Source organism: Microchirus variegatus (assembly GCF_963457635.1).
Source record: "Microchirus variegatus genome assembly, chromosome: 13".
In the NCBI taxonomy this organism is placed as follows: Eukaryota; Metazoa; Chordata; class Actinopteri; order Pleuronectiformes; family Soleidae; genus Microchirus; species Microchirus variegatus.
This window is the reverse complement of record NC_139814.1, coordinates 6,844,471-6,863,916: the sequence shown is the minus strand read 5'-3', so window position 1 is coordinate 6,863,916 and position 19,446 is coordinate 6,844,471. Positions and strand designations below refer to the sequence as shown.

General features: G+C 37.2%; 2 protein-coding genes across 2 annotated transcripts in view; both read right to left on the bottom strand.

The window, feature by feature from the left end:
- Positions 1–4,381: 4,381 nt before the first annotated feature.
- Positions 4,382–5,966, bottom strand: LOC310935835 (cathepsin S-like; the record flags this gene model as incomplete). The annotated part of the gene is made up of 7 exons (XM_083899796.1): positions 4,382–4,481; positions 4,562–4,664; positions 4,751–4,916; positions 5,008–5,232; positions 5,317–5,466; positions 5,549–5,671; positions 5,847–5,966. 7 exons carry the CDS (start codon positions 5,964–5,966, stop codon positions 4,382–4,384), a joined length of 987 nt encoding a protein of 328 aa, XP_083755922.1.
- Positions 5,967–8,773: 2,807 nt separating this feature from the next.
- ctss1 (cathepsin S, ortholog 1) overlaps positions 8,774–19,446 on the bottom strand; it is a gene marked incomplete at both ends in the record, with an annotated part of 37,142 nt that continues 26,469 nt past the window's right edge. Inside the window, 5 exons of the mRNA XM_083899795.1 lie at positions 8,774–8,873; positions 8,982–9,087; positions 9,861–10,026; positions 10,482–10,706; positions 10,787–10,939. Coding sequence (XP_083755921.1) covers positions 8,774–8,873; positions 8,982–9,087; positions 9,861–10,026; positions 10,482–10,706; positions 10,787–10,939 — 750 coding nt within the window. The remainder of the gene's footprint in view (positions 8,874–8,981; positions 9,088–9,860; positions 10,027–10,481; positions 10,707–10,786; positions 10,940–19,446) is intronic.

Sequence of the window (19,446 nt, the reverse complement as noted above, 5' to 3'; positions counted from 1 at the left end):
AATCAGTGAGTGAGTACATGTGTGCAATGTGTTGACTATGTGTGTGTGTGTGTGTGTGTGTGTGTGTGTGTGTGTGTGTGTGTGTGTGTGTGTGGGAGAGAGAGAGACTTTTTTGTTATTGGAATTGTTGGACATTAGACATTTTAGAAAGTTAACTTTTTATTTATTAGCTTAGCTTATTATTAGCTTAGCTTATCATAAGACATTTTATTTTGTACTTTTTGATATCTGTGCACATTAAAGAGAGACGTTGATAGGTATTGTTACAGAGAAGTGCAGAGAAATGCTGTTTTACCCAGTTTTTACACAAAGCTAACTGACGGCTAACTTCAGCTTCAGATCCAATAAAGCAGAGGTCTCAAACTCGGGGCCAGGCATGTTCACGTGGGCCCCATAATATAGTAGCCTTTCCAACACTTAAGGACACTTTTACAGACAGACACAGAAAACAGGACGACACAGTAAAACAGATAATGGAGTGAAACTATAGAGTAGGCTATTTTGAAGAGGTGGGTGTTGAGTCTGGGTTTGAAGAGGGGAAGAGATTCAGGGTTGCTGAGGTGGGCGGAGGGCACTGTGAGGATGAGGATCTGAGGGAGCGTGGTGGGAAGGTGGTGATGTGGAGGAGGTCGGAGAGATACAGTGGGGGGCAAGGTTGTGGATGGCCTTCAAATAGCATACAGGAGGAGTTTGAATTGAATTCTGAAATCAACCGGGAGCCGGTAGGATGAGGGTGATGTAGTGGAATGAGGGGGTTCTGGTGATGATGCAGGGAAGCTGAATTCTGGACCAGTTGAAGTTTACAGAGGGATTTTTGAGTGGGACCAGACAGGAGAGAGTTACAGTAATCAATGCGGGAGGTGAATTATATTTAGTTATATTAGGGCTGACAATATGGGTCCCAAGCGTGGTGCTCGTTGGTTTCCATGGGGGTCCCACCCCCATGTGGGGGCCATGTTACTGAAACCATATGGGACCTGCATATTTGAAAATATTCAAGCCCATGTTAGTACCCAGGTCGCCTGAAAAGGGTACGACGTGGGCATGGGCTTGATGTGGGCAAACACAGGTGGGGCCACCATGGAAACCACAAGCAAACCCACTTGAGACCCAAATTGTCAGCCCCGAATATAACCGTTAGGATGCCCACAGGAACATGCTGTCTGGGATGCGACCCTCCAGTCCACATCATGTGGTCCACCACTTAAGTCTGTGAAACATCTCTCATTGCGATATCATGATGGAATTCTGTGCTATAATCACCCAACTTCCTACTGAATACTTACTTTTTCCACTTCTGGCCAGACTCAATACTCAGTGGCCCCGAGGTCATTTGAGTTTGAGAGCCCTCATGCGGTATCAATTTTTTTCAGTTTCCCAAAATGTCTTATCTATTCCTTTAATGTCGTCACTCTGAGGATCAAATCTCTCTTTTTGCTGAGTCTTGTGAGCGTGCTGTGACTGTGAAACGACTTGTTGTTCCATCGTGTTCATGCGCGCGAGGCTGTTTGGATGTCGTTGCCGTGCGGACGCGTGCATGCGTGTATAAGCTGACTGTAAAATCGTCTGTCACATATTTTTCTACTTTTTTCTGTTGCGGTATTTTCATCCCTGTGATGAATACAGCTCAGATGGGGACCACGGAAATATATTTAGACAAGAGGAAGACAAGAAAAAAAATATCCTAATGCAATATATGCAGTGCAGACTTTATTGTGTTGTTCTTCATTATGGACTCTGGTGCTCTTTTGCTGGAACAATTCAGTCTTTCAAACAAATCCCATGAAAGATAACTAACCCTGGAGATAACATGCGGCCCGTTCTTCCGGTTAGAAACACACGATAAAAGGATCACATCTTAAATTAAGACGACTCCACCCTCCAACCCTTCTGTATTCAACCGATTGTGACGCATGTTTGTATCGTATTGTCTGACTTTTTTGGACGTCCTGTATGCCAGCTGTTTTTGTCCAAAGCAAGAACTTGTGTTTTCATTGTTGTATGATGACATAGATTTGTTGCTTGCAGTGATTGTTCTTAATCAAAGTGGGGTTTAAAAATTGGTAAAACTTGAGTATGTGTTCTGAAAGTACGTTAGTGGTGACTGTGACTCCTTGTTTACCTTGGACCCAGGTAACTTTTTAAATATATTCATATATAAATATAAACTGTATATGCCTGAATTTCTGAGGAGGATGCTTTTACTTGTGCACTCGCAGAGGTACAAGATATAGCTGTGGAAAGAGAAAGGGGATAATGCACTGAGTGGAGGGAGCTAAAAATGAGCATCAATTAATCAGCCGATTTGAAGGAAACGCGTTTGTCCCTGTGAGTCCATAAAAAGGGGGAAAGCCAAAGCAATTAAGCGGAGGCTTTCTCTGAGGAAACGGGAATATTAAACTGAAAAGGACCAACTCACCAAAAGAGCATCCTATGTCAAATTGAAGCTCCTGTCCAAAAAATGTTAACTATGTAATGTTAATATGTGTAAAAGTTTATATTCCTACATACAGATATCAGATATATATAAACTATCAAAGGGTTATTGGTTTGAGTTGCATCTCTAACGATAATGGCAGTTGTGATATATACAGCTAATTCAGCCTGAAGACTAAAGTGGTGTTCTGATAAAGGGGATGGAGGAGTTTTCAATGGCATGGTTTGCGATCTTTTCAACTCTTAAGAGCACACAGATCACTCCTGAATGAATCGTGAAAACAAAAACAAAAAGGACCGACCCATGCCAGAAAACAACTCCTTCATCTGCTGAGGACAATGTCGTCTGGACCGATGAAGGGGTTTCTGTTATGTTTTTTCAAATTTTCTTTACTTTGACTCTGACCTGTTTATTAAATGATACAAGTTCTACTCTAAATGTGAGTTAAATTCAAAAATCAGTGTACTGTGTGTAGGAACTGTAGATGTTTGTATGTGTAAGTATGGAATTTGTGGAACAAAAGATCAAGGAAAACAATTCCTAAAAATATGACACAAAAAATCTATGGCGTGTTGTCTTTGTGTTTTTGTAAATGAAGACTGAAACTCTTGGTGAATTCAGTATTTATTACTTCTGGATATTGAGAATATTTTAGTGATGCTGAAAAGGTGCTGTACATTCATTTATGTGAGAGTTGTTCGGTTTGCTGGGGTTTGCACATCAGTGCCATTTGCCCAGAGACAATGATAAATCGTAATTGAAATAAAACTTGGAAGAAAAGAAGTCATTGTTTGCATTACAGGGCATGACATCAATTCAACTGTAATTCACATTTGTCTTCTAAAATCACTATCGTCTCTACAGTACATGTGCAATGACCCACCGACTGAAATGGTCATAAACTTTTGGCTCCACTGTTGATGCAACTGCACTGATGAAGTTTCAATTTGTGGTGTTCATTAATGAAAGTGCTCCATTTGAAACAACATTCAGCAAATATCAGGCGGGCATTTTGGGAGAAGCATTTGAAGAGCCTCTTTGCACAGCAGCCATTTTGAGAAGTTTCTGCTGGAAAGGCATGCTGGTTAAGGACAATGAACCACCTTGAAATTGAAGTATCATTTAATGAACTTGACCATCACTAATTAGATGATTTGCATAATGATTCCCTGTGGTTTTCAAAATGACCCAATGTAACACTTTTGTCATGCCAACAGTACTCCTGTTATTCCCAGAGGTGACTGCTGCAGTGTTTCCCAACCTTTTCTCCCTCGATGTCCAATCCTGGACCCCAGGACCAGGATTGAGAGACCCTGTCCTACACAGCCATATCAGACACATTTGTTTAGCCACCTTTCTTCATGCCTTCAGCATGGCAGATGGATCCATTTCAACCCACTGCAGGTCAGGTTTGCCCACTGATTCAATAATTGGACACATCCTAAAGTTCTCATTTCATATCCCCACATAGAACATTTCACTCCAGTCATTACCCAACTGCTCAGTATTTTATGTTTTAGCAGGAAAAGCACAGGTTTTACCCTTTAAAAATCTCATATTTTAGAAAACGTGGTAATCTGAATTTAGTCAGGACAGTGAGCCAGTATTCACCCTGGAAAGAAGCCATTTCAAGCCTGCTTTTTAGCATAGGCTGGAAATAATCAATACATAAAGGCTGAAGCAGAAATTTGACAATTCCAAGACATTTACTTAATTTGTCATGTGAAATGTGCCATGCTAGGTTTACTTTAATTGACAGATTGAAGGGTCCAAGGTTGCGCATGAAAATGCACCATCACAAAACTGGAGATAAGATCTAAGGAACGTCAACTTGAAGATTAAAAAAAAAAAGAAAAGTTGATTAACCAAATCCAACAAAATTATTTCAATCACAAATGTTTATTCTTTACATTCATTTGAGAACTACACCAAAACATCTGTTGATCACATGATGGGGTAACAAGCATAGAGAGCGATGCCACATTGGTTGTGTCTGTTCCGAGCCATCTTGATGTAGCCTTCCTCTCCGTATTTTACACCCCAACTACAAATGAAGCATAGTTACAAGACAACAAATTAAAAAAAAAACAAGTAAAACGTTCCAAATTCACAGTTCAGACAAACCTGTTTTTAACAAGCCAGTAGTCATGTCCTCGGTCACTGCCATAACCTACAGCCAGCACACCGTGGTTCACGTCGTGGGTGCATTTGTGGTCCGTGTACACACCTGTTCATCCACACAGGAAACAAGGTAAGCAATAAGAACTCCCTTTCTTTCAAACAAATATCAAACTTGAGGTGATTAACCCTCACCGTGTCGGTAGAAGACAAATTTTGGCCTGGAAGCATCAATCGCAACAGAAATGGGGCCAATTTTAGCCAAAGCTGTTTTCAAAGCAGACTCGTCGCCCTCTGGTAGCAAGACATAGCTGGTGCAGTCAGCTGCATGATACCGTGTGCTATACCTGCATTTACCACGCTGAAATCAAGAGTCATAGGATGCAGAGTTACTGTATGTACACAGTATTGACCACAGTTAAGATGCTGTTAGTGTTGACCATTGAACCCACCTTGCCAGTATAGGGGTAGACTTTATCAGAGGCAATACCTTTGTTTTTAATGACATACTGGAAGGCATTGATCATGAAGCCACCATTGCAACCCTGGTTCCCATATTTTAAAGAGCAGTCCACCAGATTCTGAGGACTGAGGGACACCAGGACTCCTGTAGTCTTCTTCAGTTGCCCCTCCAGAGCACCAACTGCACTGAATGCCCAGCAAGAGCCACAAGAACCCTAGAAATTTAAATTAGTCTAATGAAACGTAGTTCAGATTTCTACAAAAGCCCCAGTTGTTTTGTGCTGATGTGACCACTTTACCTGCATTTTCACCTCAGTTACCAGGGATTTATCCCTCCAGTCCAGTGAAGCTGGTAGAGAAGAACTGGTATCACTGAAGTTGGACACACCCCTCTCCAGGTCAGATGGCACAACGGTGCCCGCAAGTGTTCCCATGATCTCGTCAATCGTCTAACAAAACAAACCCAACAAGTCAGAACCCAAAACAGTGAGGGGGGGGAAGGGGGGATATCCTCATAACGCGTCCACTCACCAGGTCTCCTAAGTGATTCATTGCCAATTCGTAAGTGTGTAAACCGAGCGATGCTTCCAGGTTGTGTATATTAATCATTTCCAGGTTATCTTCCCAGATCTGCCTGCGACCCAACTCTTCAATCTGGAACACAACGTTCAAAATTATTCAAGAGCTACATTGATTGTCATTGTGGCACAGGGAATCCCTAATGTTCCTCAAGACAGAAAGATGTGCAGTGTGCCGACAGAGAAAGGTGACGACATGGTTTTGAATTATTGGCTAAACGAGACAGTCTTAGTGATGAAAGACCTTTTACCTCGTGGGAGTATAATTTCTGATGCGTCTTTTTCCATAGCTCCCAGTGTTCATCCAGTTGTGAGCTGATGACGGCCGCTGCAAACCTACACAAGATGGTGAAAAGCAGGCTGCGCAGCATGTCTGGATCTGGGTGAGGAAGCAGACTGCAGTTCACTTTCAGAAACTAGTTAAACAGAATTCAGTAAATAAATGTATTAGCAGGTTAGCAATGTCCATATGCATGTTTTTGGTGTCCAAGGACATCTCAGAGAACGTAAAACCAGTGATAGAAATATTGTGTATTTTACTATGCCCAAGTAAATTTGAGTAGACTGATGCCATTGATCCCTTCAGCAAATCCTCAACTACAAATATACCAAATGTGAGGATTCAGTCCCTCCTCCACTTTCAAAAGGACTACAAAAATGGCCGCACTGCAAATGGATTTAAAATGATATAAATCATGTTTTTGTCAAGTCAAAATTCCAAATGAGCCCAAGAAAGATTAGAAGCCATTTCTAAACATTCAATTTTGCACTTAAATACACATTCAGACTTGTTTTGCAAGCATTACGGTCTTAACGTCGAGTAACAGTTCTTAACAAAGAGCACATTGTTTTACTAGGTTTTAATGAATACGGTGGTAGTTTCTGGGCGATCAGGGTTATGGTTAGGCATTAGGCTGCAGAATGCAGAGGTGGGGCATTAAAGAATTTCGTCAGGTAAAGAAATTCAAGTTGATCGTTTTATTTAGTGTTAAACAGCTAATGATTGGCTCTTTACGTCTGCCATGAGAATTGTTTTGTTAAATCCTCTTCCTTCATGCTTACAGCATTTGAAATGGGTCGATTTCATGTCTGGTTTTTCCCCTACTTGTTCAACATTTAAATATTTGGACACATCTTAAAGTTAGGACTCCATCCTCACTTCCTGCTGTAGAACATTCCTGTTCAGTCACTGACCAACTGCTCAGTATTTCCACAGCAGACTTTTTGACATTTTAGCAGGGAAAAAACACAAGGGTTACATTTTAAATGTCAGAGCAAATTTTAGGACGAATCACATCAGCCTGGCAACGGGAACCAGACAGCTCCAACTGAAAACTCAAACCTTTCTTAAGAGGGTTAGTTACACCTCATTTCCCTGCAGTGGCATGACAAAATGTCTGCCATGAAAAAGGCCCTAGTGGCAGGAAATAGTGGATACAAGTGCAGAGGTTATCAGCTAAATGTAGCGTCCATATTACCGTCCCTTGATTGTTCATGTCAGTAATGTGGACACTAAAAGATTACGTTGAAAACCAAAAAAGCTGTATTGAAAAGTTCCTCACTGTGATGATGGTCAAGTGAGAACGGACTTACCTGGAGAAGGTGACCTGAGAAACAACGTGAGCTGAATCGAGAGGCGTCTTCATTTATCAGCCTCTCACTCATCAACACCTGCAGCTCATTAACTCACTGATTTCTGGCCACTTCAGTGCAGTGGAAACCAGTGAAAACCAGTACAAACCAGTGTCTCTTGATGTGGCGACTGCCTGAATGAATCTAAGCCCAATATTCAATCTCATTTAGTTCTTTTTTTTTCCCCCTCACCAGGCCCTGAGGGAAATCTCTGGCTTTTCAGCAGTTAAATGCTGCACTTTGTTCACCAGCTGGATTCTATCTGCTGCAGTTAGTCAGCACTAATGCCTTTACTGTTATTATAGGCTGCTTTCACTCAAAGTGCTACAGCTTTAATGGCTGCTAATCTCAAGTAATATACTGCTTTTACACGTCTTCCCGTGGTTTTAGTAGATGAACTGACTCGGAATTAAAAAAAAAAGAAAAAAAAAAGGGTTGTTTTCTTCTTAGTGCTTTTAAAAGAGTCAAACATTACAAATAATCACACAACCGTTTGTGCCAACTGCAGAGGAACACTGTGAGATGTGAGGAGAATATCAAGGAAGAATAACATGAAGGAGGTTAAACACAACATAAATACAGCAGAAAACATGTTTTAATATATTTTTTAAATATTTATACACATGAAAGAGAAGCACTACAGTCCAATAAAAGGAGGTATGTCCTATTAATATATTTAGCACCAATAGAAGTATTTTCAAATATACTAATATTCATATAAACATAGAGTCAGTAAAATTAAAAACAACTGTTCTCCATTGATTTGGAGTCAGTAGGTCACATGATAAATAATATCTGCAGTGGTGGAAAGTAATGAATTACAGTACATTTACTCGCGTTACTGTAATTGAGTAGGTTTTTTGTGTACTTAATGTGAACTGTAATTTTACTTTTACTTAAAGGTGCATTATGTAATAAATCTAAAGCAACTGGCCATAAAATCCTCCTAATATATCACAGAGACTCAGGAATAATGTTCATATAACAAACTGAACTCACCAACAACAACAGTACAGACAAAATATTTGCATTAAAATATATATTTTGCAGACTGCAAATCATGTTTATGTTTTTAAATCATGTTTTGGCATGTGGCGCCACCTACCGCCGTCTACCAATCATTGCAGTCAGTGGAGTCTCGGCTACCGAGCAAACACGGGTTGCCAGTTACGTCAGAAAACGAAACCCAAAAGACCTCGGTATTTTGAATTTGAATGTAGTAACCGTTTTTGGCCACATTCTTACATATGGCACCTTTAAGTACGTTTTTTGGAAGTACTGCACTTCGCTACATTTTAAATCACATCCGTTACTGCGCAAAAAAAAAGAAGGAAATGTTGCCTGAATTATTTAAAAATAAATATATTAATAAATAAATAAATCATGCACCGGGAACTTTGGATGATGAGGACAGGTGAATAATGAGGACAGACAAAAGCAACACTTAAAAATAAGAATAAAAAAACATATAAAAATATAAATGTAGCAGAGGAACATTTTGTTGAAAGACGTCCAGGGCGTACAGTTCACAGTTCAGGTGGTGTTTTCACAGTGTTGGGTAAACTGCAAAGCTGGCGATGCCACAGAGGTTATTTTTATTCTTTGCCAGTCGTATAAAGCCTTCCTCTCCCCATGTAGTTCCCCAACTGAAACCACACACACACACACAGAACAAGAATATTTAATATGTCATATTATCACATTTCTTCTCACAGTTGAGATGAGGTTTTGAAGCGTCAAAAGGGAGCCGTCACCTGTTTTTTATGAGCCAGTATTCTTGTCCCCTGTCCGTGCCATAGCCCACAAGTAGAACGGCATGATTTATAAACCTTGGGTTGCAGCCAGAGGCGTTGTATAAACCTAAAAGATTAAAAAGCTCAGTATCATGTCAGAGTGGATGATAGGGATCATAAAATGTCTTTGTGTCTGATGTCACTGCTGATGTTTGACACAAGATGTTTCTGTTTCTTAAAATCAGATTCTCTGAATGCTAAAAATCTGAACATGTGATTAATAAATATCACCACTTTGACTCATTCACAATAGTTCAAACACACTCAGATTTTTGGCAATTTTTTTTCTCATTCCTTCCTTAGATCACAGGGTATTTCAGCTGATTTTTCCATTACGATGTTAAAACATACAGAGGGTATGGGATGTGCAATATAGAGTGTCTTATATCCCTTTTTTCAGCACAACCTAGAGACAATCTGATGATTTCACCAACTATGTAAACACACCTGAGCAAAAAGTACTCAAAATGTTCAAAATTGGATTGAATTTGTGAAATTTGGAAATACTCCACAGTTTAAAACCAATGTATTTTGTGACTTCTGCACAATTATTGCTACTTTATATCACTACAAAGTATGTGATGTAAAATTAATCATAACTTTGACTCGACTTATATTGTAAAACCTGAATATGTGACCTATAAAGACACACCCCCAGGATGTCCATATAAGGAGTTGTGTACTATATCTATGGCAATTTACCATGGGTGCCCGTACTGCATTAGCACTAAGGGTTAACTTAATTAAAATAAAAGAATGCCGTGACAAAACTGTTCATGTTATGAAAATCATTAACTCAGAAACATGTGATGCTCTTTATTTACACAGTCACAGCCTCACCTCCTCTGTAATGATGGAAGGACGGTAACATGGCGTTCACAGCCACAGCGACGGGTCCGACTGATGCCACCACAGCCTGCAGAGTGTGCTCATCTCCCTGAGGAAGGATGTGGAGCTTAGAGCAGTACCCAGCTTTTCCTTTGACGGAGTAACGACATTTCCCGTCCTACAAAGAGAAATATGATCATTCTTTATGTTAGTTCATTTCACGTCAGTGTAATTTACAGTTTTTCTCAGATTCCTTCTTGTCAATTTATGATTTTCAGGAGACAAATTTATGATAGACTGATCATAGACTGAGACATGTTTTGATTTGCAAACTTAATGCTATTTATTGCTTTTATATTGTCTGGATGTTTCCTGGAGCCCTTTTTTTTTGCTTTGTGCACCTTTCTATGAACACTGTTGCATTTTATACCAGAAATATGAATATTCAATACTCTCACACAACATTTTGTAGTTCTTCTCATTATTCATGCAATCACACTGCATATGTGGAGTGTAAAATAAAATTCACACATCACGTCAGAACACGTTTCCACCTCTCAAATATCTATCTAGACAATAAATATTACAAAAATATACAAAGTCTGTCTGTCTGTCTATAATGAGGATCACAACCTTTTGTTCATAAGGGTAAAATTTCTCTGAATCGACGCCTCTGTTGCGGATGACGTAGCTGAAGGCTTTGGAGATGAATCCTCCTCTGCAGCCACTGTTTCCATCACCGGTGCTGCAGTCCAACAGGTTCTGTGGACTAAGGGGAACCAGGACACCGGTTCTCTTCTTCATTTGTCCCTCAAGAGCTCCCATAGAGCTGAAGGCCCAACAGGACCCGCACAGACCCTGAGTAAAAACCCACAAGGTCACACTTGGTGTCACCACCTCTTTGTCTCATTTTGTCTAATCAAACTCTTTGGTCTTACTTGGTTTTGGACAGGACTGACTAGACCCTCCTTCCTCCAGTCCACACTCTGAGGCATGGGTAATCCAATCATTTCCTTAAAAGTGTAATTCCTTAAAGGAACAGACTCTTCCAGCCTCAAGCCGTTCAGCTTCTCGTTGATCTCCTCTGCTGTCTTAACAGATAAGTTTAGCATTATATGAAACATGGTTAAAAGTTAAACATCCTGGATTACACACACTGAAGCAGCTCACATTGATATTTTACACAAGCTTTCAACAACAAGCAATCAAATGATTGACCACGATTTTGTCTAATTTTTTATATAAATGATGATTTCCAACTCCAGGAGAAGGAGCACAGAGTCGACCAGAACAGGGACATTGCAGTGGTTTATAAGCAAAGCTGGAAATTGGTCCTTGAGGTAAGAGGGGGAGTACCTGAAACAGCTGATTATGTTGCCATATAGGTGCCATTCATGCCGCTATATTAGTTGTTCTGTGTACCTAATAAAGGGGCTAATGAGTGTAGATCCAACCACCAACAAATAAAGTCATAGTATAGCATGTCGTCCAAAATATGACCAAAAAGTCATACTATAGCATGTCGTCCAAAATTTGACCAAAAAGTCATACTATAGCATGTTGTCCCGAATATGACCAAAAAGTCACACTATAGAATGTCGTTCAAAATATGACCAAAAAGTCATACTATAGCATGTCGTCCAAAATTTGACATAAAAGTCATACTATAGTATGTCGTCCAAAATTTGACCAAAAAGTCATACTATAGCCTGTCGTCCAAAATATGACCAAAAGTCATACTATAGCATGTCGTCCAAAATATGACCAAAAAGTCATACTATAGCATGTCGTCCAAAATTTGTCAAAAAAGTCATACTATAGCATGTCGTCCAAAATATGACCAAAAAGTCATACTATAGCATGTCGTCCAGAATATGAACAAAAAGTCATACTATAGCATGTCGTTACAAAATTTGTCAAAAAAGTTATGCTATAGCATGTCGTCCAAAATATGACCAAAAAGTCATACTATAGCATGTCGTCCAGAATATGACCAAAAAGTCATACTATAGCATGTCGTCCAAAATTTGACCAAAAAGTCTTACTATCGCATGTCGTCCAAAATATGAGCAAAATATCATACTATAGCATGTCGTCCAAAATATGAACAAAAAGTAATAATATAGCATGTTGTCCAGAATATGACCAAAAACTCATACTATAGCATGTCGTCCAAAATTTGACCAAAAAGTCATAATATAGTGTGTCGTCCAAAATATGACCAAAGAGTCATACTATAGCATGTCGTCCAAAATTTGTCAAAAAAGTCATACTATAGCATGTCGTCCAGAATATGACCAAAAAGTAAAACTGTAGCATGTCGTCCAAAATTTGTCAAAAAAGTCAAAGTATAGTATGTCGTCCAAAATTTGTCAAAAAAGTCATAGTATAGTATGTCGTCCAAAATTTGTCAAAAAAGTCATACTATAGCATGTCGTCCAAAATATGACCAAAAAGTCATACTATAGCATGTCGTCCAAAATTTGTCAAAAAAGTCAAAGTATAGTATGTCGTCCAAAATTTGTCAAAAAAGTCATAGTATAGTATGTCGTCCAAAATATGACCAAAAAGTCATACTATAGCATGTCGTCCCGAATATAACCAAAAAGTCATACTATAGCATGTCGTTCAAAATATGACCAACAAGTCATACTATAGCATGTCGTCCAAAATTTGACATAAAAGTCATACTATAGTATGTCGTCCAAAATTTGACCAAAAAGTCATACTATAGCATGTCGTCCAAAATATGACCAAAAAGTCATACTATAGCATGTCGTCCAGAATATGACCAAAAAGTCATACTATAGCATGTCGTCCAAAATATGACCAAAAAGTCATACTATAGCATATCGTCCAAAATTTGTCAAAAAAGTCATACTATAGCATATCGTCCAAAATTTGTCAAAAAAGTCATACTATAAAATGTCGTCCAAAATATGACCAAAAAGTCATACTATAGCATGTCATCCAGAATAAAACCAAAAAGTCATACTATAGCATGTCGTCCAAAATTTGTCAAAAAAGTCATACTATAGCATGTCGTCCAAAATTTGTCAAAAAAGTCATACTATAGCATGTCGTCCAAAATTTGTCAAAAAAGTCATACTATAGCATGTCGTCCAAAATTTGTCAAAAAAGTCATACTATAGCATGTCGTCCAGAATATGACCAAAAAGTCATACTATAGCATGTCATCCAAAATATGACCAAAAAGTCATACTATAGCATGTCGTTCAAAATATGACCAAAAAGTCATACTATAGCATGTCGTCCAAAATTTGACATAAAAGTCATACTATAGTATGTCGTCCAAAATTTGACCAAAAAGTCATACTATAGCATGTCGTCCAGAATATGACCAAAAAGTCATACTATAGCATGTCATCCAAAATATGACCAAAAAGTCATACTATAGCATGTCGTCCAAAATTTGTCAAAAAAGTCATAGTATAGTATGTCGTCCAAAATTTGTCAAAAAGGTCATAGTATAGTATGTCGTCCAAAATATGACCAAAAAGTCATACTATAGCATGTCGTCCAAAATATGACCAAAAAGTCATACTATAGCATGTCGTCCCGAATATGACCAAAAAGTCATACTATAGCATGTCGTTCAAAATATGACCAAAAAGTCATACTATAGCATGTTGTTCAAAATATGACCAAAAAGTCATACTATAGCATGTCGTCCAGAATATGACCAAAAAGTCATACTATAGCATGTCATCCAAAATATGACCAAAAAGTCATACTATAGCATGTCGTCCAAAATTTGTCAAAAAAGTCATACTATAGCCTGTCGTCTAAAATATGACCAAAAGTCATAGTATAGTATGTCGTCCAAAATATGACCAAAAAGTCATACTATAGCATGTCGTCCAAAATATGACCAAAAAGTCATACTATAGCATGTCGTCCCGAATATGACCAAAAAGTCATACTATAGCATGTCGTTCAAAATATGACCAAAAAGTCATACTATAGCATGTTGTTCAAAATATGACCAAAAAGTCATACTATAGCATGTCGTCCAAAATTTGACATAAAAGTCATACTATAGTATGTCGTCCAAAATTTGACCAAAAAGTCATACTATAGCATGTCGTCCAAAATTTGTCAAAAAAGTCATACTATAGCATGTCGTCCAGAATATGACCAAAAAGTAATACTATAGCATGTCATCCAAAATATGACCAAAAAGTCATACTATAGCATGTCGTCCAAAATTTGTCAAAAAAGTCATAGTATAGTATGTCGTCCAAAATTTGTCAAAAAAGTCATAGTATAGTATGTCGTCCAAAATATGACCAAAAAGTCATACTATAGCATGTCGTCCCGAATATGACCAAAAAGTCATACTATAGCATGTCGTTCAAAATATGACCAACAAGTCATACTATAGCGTGTCGTCCAAAATTTGACATAAAAGTCATACTATAGTATGTCGTCCAGAATATGACCAAAAAGTCATACTATAGCATGTCGTCCAAAATATGACCAAAAAGTCATACTATAGCATGTCGTCCAGAATATGACCAAAAAGTCATACTATAGCATGTCGTCCAAAATTTGTCAAAAAAGTCATACTATAGCATGTCGTCCCGAATATGACCAAAAAGTCATACTATAGCATGTCGTTCAAAATATGACCAACAAGTCATACTATAGCATGTCGTCCAAAATTTGACATAAAAGTCATACTATAGTATGTCGTCCAGAATATGACCAAAAAGTCATACTATAGCATGTCGTCCAAAATATGACCAAAAAGTCATACTATAGCATGTCGTCCAGAATATGACCAAAAAGTCATACTATAGCATGTCGTCCAAAATATGACCAAAAAGTCATACTATAGCATGTCGTCCAAAATTTGTCAAAAAAGTCATACTATAGCATGTCGTCCAAAATATGACCAAAAAGTAATACTATAGCATGTCATCCAGAATATGACCAAAAAGTCATACTATAGCATGTCGTCCAAAATTTGTCAAAAAAGTCATACCATAGCATGTCGTCCAAAATTTGTCAAAAAAGTCATACTATAGCATGTCGTCCGAAATATGACCAAAAAGTCATACTAAAGCATGTCGTCCAAAATTTGACCAAAAGGTCATACTATAGCATGTCGTCCAAAATATGACCAAAAAGTCATACTATAGCATGTCGTCCAGAATATGACCAAAAAGTCATACTATAGCATGTCGTCCAAAATTTGTCAAAAAAGTCATACTATAGCATGTCGTCCAAAATATGACCAAAAAGTCATACTATAGCATGTCGTCCAAAATTTGTCAAAAAAGTCATACTATAGCATGTCGTCCAAAATATGACCAAAAAGTCATACTATAGCATGTCATCCAGAATATGACCAAAAAGTCATACTATAGCATGTCGTCCAAAATTTGTCAAAAAAGTCATACTATAGCATGTCGTCCAAAATTTGTCAAAAAAGTCATACTATAGCATGTCGTCCAAAATATGACCAAAAAGTCATACTATAGCATGTCGTCCAAAATATGACCAAAAAGTCATACTATAGCATGTCGTCAAAAATTTGACATAAAAGTCATACTATAGTATGTCGTCCAAAATTTGACCAAAAAGTCATACTATAGCATGTCGTCCAAAATTTGTCAAAAAAGTCATACTATAGCATGTCGTCCAGAATATGACCAAAAAGTAATACTATAGCATGTCATCCAAAATTTGTCAAAAAAGTCATAGTATAGTATGTCGTCCAAAATTTGTCAAAAAAGTCATAGTATAGTATGTCGTCCAAAATATGACCAAAAAGTCATACTATAGCATGTCGTCCCGAATATGACCAAAAAGTCATACTATAGCATGTCGTTCAAAATTTGACCAAAAAGTCATACTATAGCATGTCGTCCAAAATTTGTCAAAAAAGTCATACTATAGCATGTCGTCCAGAATATGACCAAAAAGTAATACTATAGCATGTCATCCAAAATTTGTCAAAAAAGTCATAGTATAGTATGTCGTCCAAAATATGACCAAAAAGTCATACTATAGCATGTCGTCCCGAATATGACCAAAAAGTCATACTATAGCATGTCGTTCAAAATATGACCAACAAGTCATACTATAGCATGTCGTCCAAAATTTGACATAAAAGTCATACTATAGTATGTCGTCCAGAATATGACCAAAAAGTCATACTATAGCATGTCGTCCAAAATTTGTCAAAAAAGTCATACCATAGCATGTCGTCCAAAATTTGTCAAAAAAGTCATACTATAGCATGTCGTCCGAAATATGACCAAAAAGTCATACTATAGCATGTCGTCCCGAATATGACCAAAAAGTCATACTATAGCATGTCGTTCAAAATATGACCAACAAGTCATACTATAGCATGTCGTCCAAAATTTGACATAAAAGTCATACTATAGCATGTCATCCAGAATATGACCAAAAAGTCATACTATAGCATGTCGTCCAAAATTTGTCAAAAAAGTCATACCATAGCATGTCGTCCAAAATTTGTCAAAAAAGTCATACTATAGCATGTCGTCCGAAATATGACCAAAAAGTCATACTAAAGCATGTCGTCCAAATTTGAGCAAAAGGTCATACTATAGCATGTCGTCCAAAATATAACCAAAAAGTCATACTATAGCATGTCGTCCAGAATATGACCAAAAAGTCATACTATAGCATGTCGTCCAAAATTTGTCAAAAAAGTCATACTATAGCATGTCGTCCAAAATATGACCAAAAAGTCATACTATAGCATGTCGTCCAAAATTTGTCAAAAAAGTCATACTATAGCATGTCGTCCAAAATATGACCAAAAAGTCATACTATAGCATGTCATCCAGAATATGACCAAAAAGTCATACTATAGCATGTCGTCCAAAATTTGTCAAAAAAGTCATACTATAGCATGTCGTCCAAAATTTGTCAAAAAAGTCATACTATAGCATGTCGTCCAAAATATGACCAAAAAGTCATACTATAGCATGTTGTCCAAAATATGACCAAAAAGTCATACTATAGCATGTCGTCCAAAATATGACCAAAAAGTCATACTATAGCATGTCGTCAAAAATTTGACATAAAAGTCATACTATAGTATGTCGTCCAAAATTTGACCAAAAAGTCATACTATAGCATGTCGTCCAAAATTTGTCAAAAAAGTCATACTATAGCATGTCGTCCAGAATATGACCAAAAAGTAATACTATAGCATGTCATCCAAAATTTGTCAAAAAAGTCATAGTATAGTATGTCGTCCAAAATTTGTCAAAAAAGTCATAGTATAGTATGTCGTCCAAAATATGACCAAAAAGTCATACTATAGCATGTCGTCCCCGAATATGACCAAAAAGTCATACTATAGCATGTCGTTCAAAATTTGACCAAAAAGTCATACTATAGCATGTCGTCCAAAATTTGTCAAAAAAGTCATACTATAGCATGTCGTCCAGAATATGACCAAAAAGTAATACTATAGCATGTCATCCAAAATTTGTCAAAAAAGTCATAGTATAGTATGTCGTCCAAAATATGACCAAAAAGTCATACTATAGCATGTCGTCCCGAATATGACCAAAAAGTCATACTATAGCATGTCGTTCAAAATATGACCAACAAGTCATACTATAGCATGTCGTCCAAAATTTGACATAAAAGTCATACTATAGTATGTCGTCCAGAATATGACCAAAAAGTCATACTATAGCATGTCGTCCAAAATATGACCAAAAAGTCATACTATAGCATGTCGTCCAGAATATGACCAAAAAGTCATACTATAGCATGTCGTCCAAAATTTGTCAAAAAAGTCATACTATAGCATGTTGTCCAAAATATGACCAAAAAGTCATACTATAGCATGTCGTCCAAAATTTGTCAAAAAAGTCATACTATAGCATGTCGTCCAAAGTATGACCAAAAAGTCATACTATAGCATGTCATCCAGAATATGACCAAAAAGTCATACTATAGCATGTCGTCCAAAATTTGTCAAAAAAGTCATACCATAGCATGTCGTCCAAAATTTGTCAAAAAAGTCATACTATAGCATGTCGTCCAAAATATGACCAAAAAGTCATACTATAGCATGTTGTCCAAAATATGACCAAAAAGTCATACTATAGCATGTCGTCCAAAATATGACCAAAAAGTCATACTATAGCATGTCGTCCAAAATTTGTCAAAAAAGTCATACTATAGCATGTCGTCAAAAATTTGTCAAAAAAGTCATACTATAGTATGTCGTCCAAAATTTGACCAAAAAGTCATACTATAGCATGTCGTCCAAAATTTGTCAAAAAAGTCATACTATAGCATGTCGTCCAGAATATGACCAAAAAGTAATACTATAGCATGTCATCCAAAATTTGTCAAAAAAGTCATAGTATAGTATGTCGTCCAAAATTTGTCAAAAAAGTCATAGTATAGTATGTCGTCCAAAATATGACCAAAAAGTCATACTATAGCATGTCGTCCCGAATATGACCAAAAAGTCATACTATAGCATGTCGTTCAAAATTTGACCAAAAAGTCATACTATAGCATGTCGTCCAAAATTTGTCAAAAAAGTCATACTATAGCATGTCGTCCAGAATATGACCAAAAAGTAATACTATAGCATGTCATCCAAAATTTGTCAAAAAAGTCACAGTATAGTATGTCGTCCAAAATATGACCAAAAAGTCATACTATAGCATGTCGTCCCGAATATGACCAAAAAGTCATACTATAGCATGTCGTTCAAAATATGACCAACAAGTCATACTATAGCATGTCGTCCAAAATTTGACATAAAAGTCATACTATAGTATGTCGTCCAGAATATGACCAAAAAGTCATACTATAGCATGTCGTCCAAAATATGACCAAAAAGTCATACTATAGCATGTCGTCCAGAATATGACCAAAAAGTCATACTATAGCATGTCGTCCAAAATTTGTCAAAAAAGTCATACTATAGCATGTTGTCCAAAATATGACCAAAAAGTCATACTATAGCATGTCGTCCAAAATTTGTCAAAAAAGTCATACTATAGCATGTCGTCCAAAGTATGACCAAAAAGTCATACTATAGCATGTCATCCAGAATATGACCAAAAAGTCATACTATAGCATGTCGTCCAAAATTTGTCAAAAAAGTCATACCATAGCATGTCGTCCAAAATTTGTCAAAAAAGTCATACTATAGCATGTCGTCCAAAATATGACCAAAAAGTCATACTATAGCATGTTGTCCAAAATATGACCAAAAAGTCATACTATAGCATGTCGTCCAAAATATGACCAAAAAGTCATACTATAGCATGTCGTCCAAAATTTGTCAAAAAAGTCATAGTATAGCATGTCGTCCAAAATTTGTCAAAAAAGTCACAGTATAGTATGTCGTCCAAAATATGACCAAAAAGTCATACTATAGCATGTCGTCCCGAATATGACCAAAAAGTCATACTATAGCATGTCGTTCAAAATATGACCAAAAAGTCATACTATAGCATGTCGTTCAAAATATGACCAAAAAGTCATACTAAAGCATGTCGTCCAAAATTTGACATAAAAGTCATACTATAGTATGTCGTCAGAAATTTGACCAAAA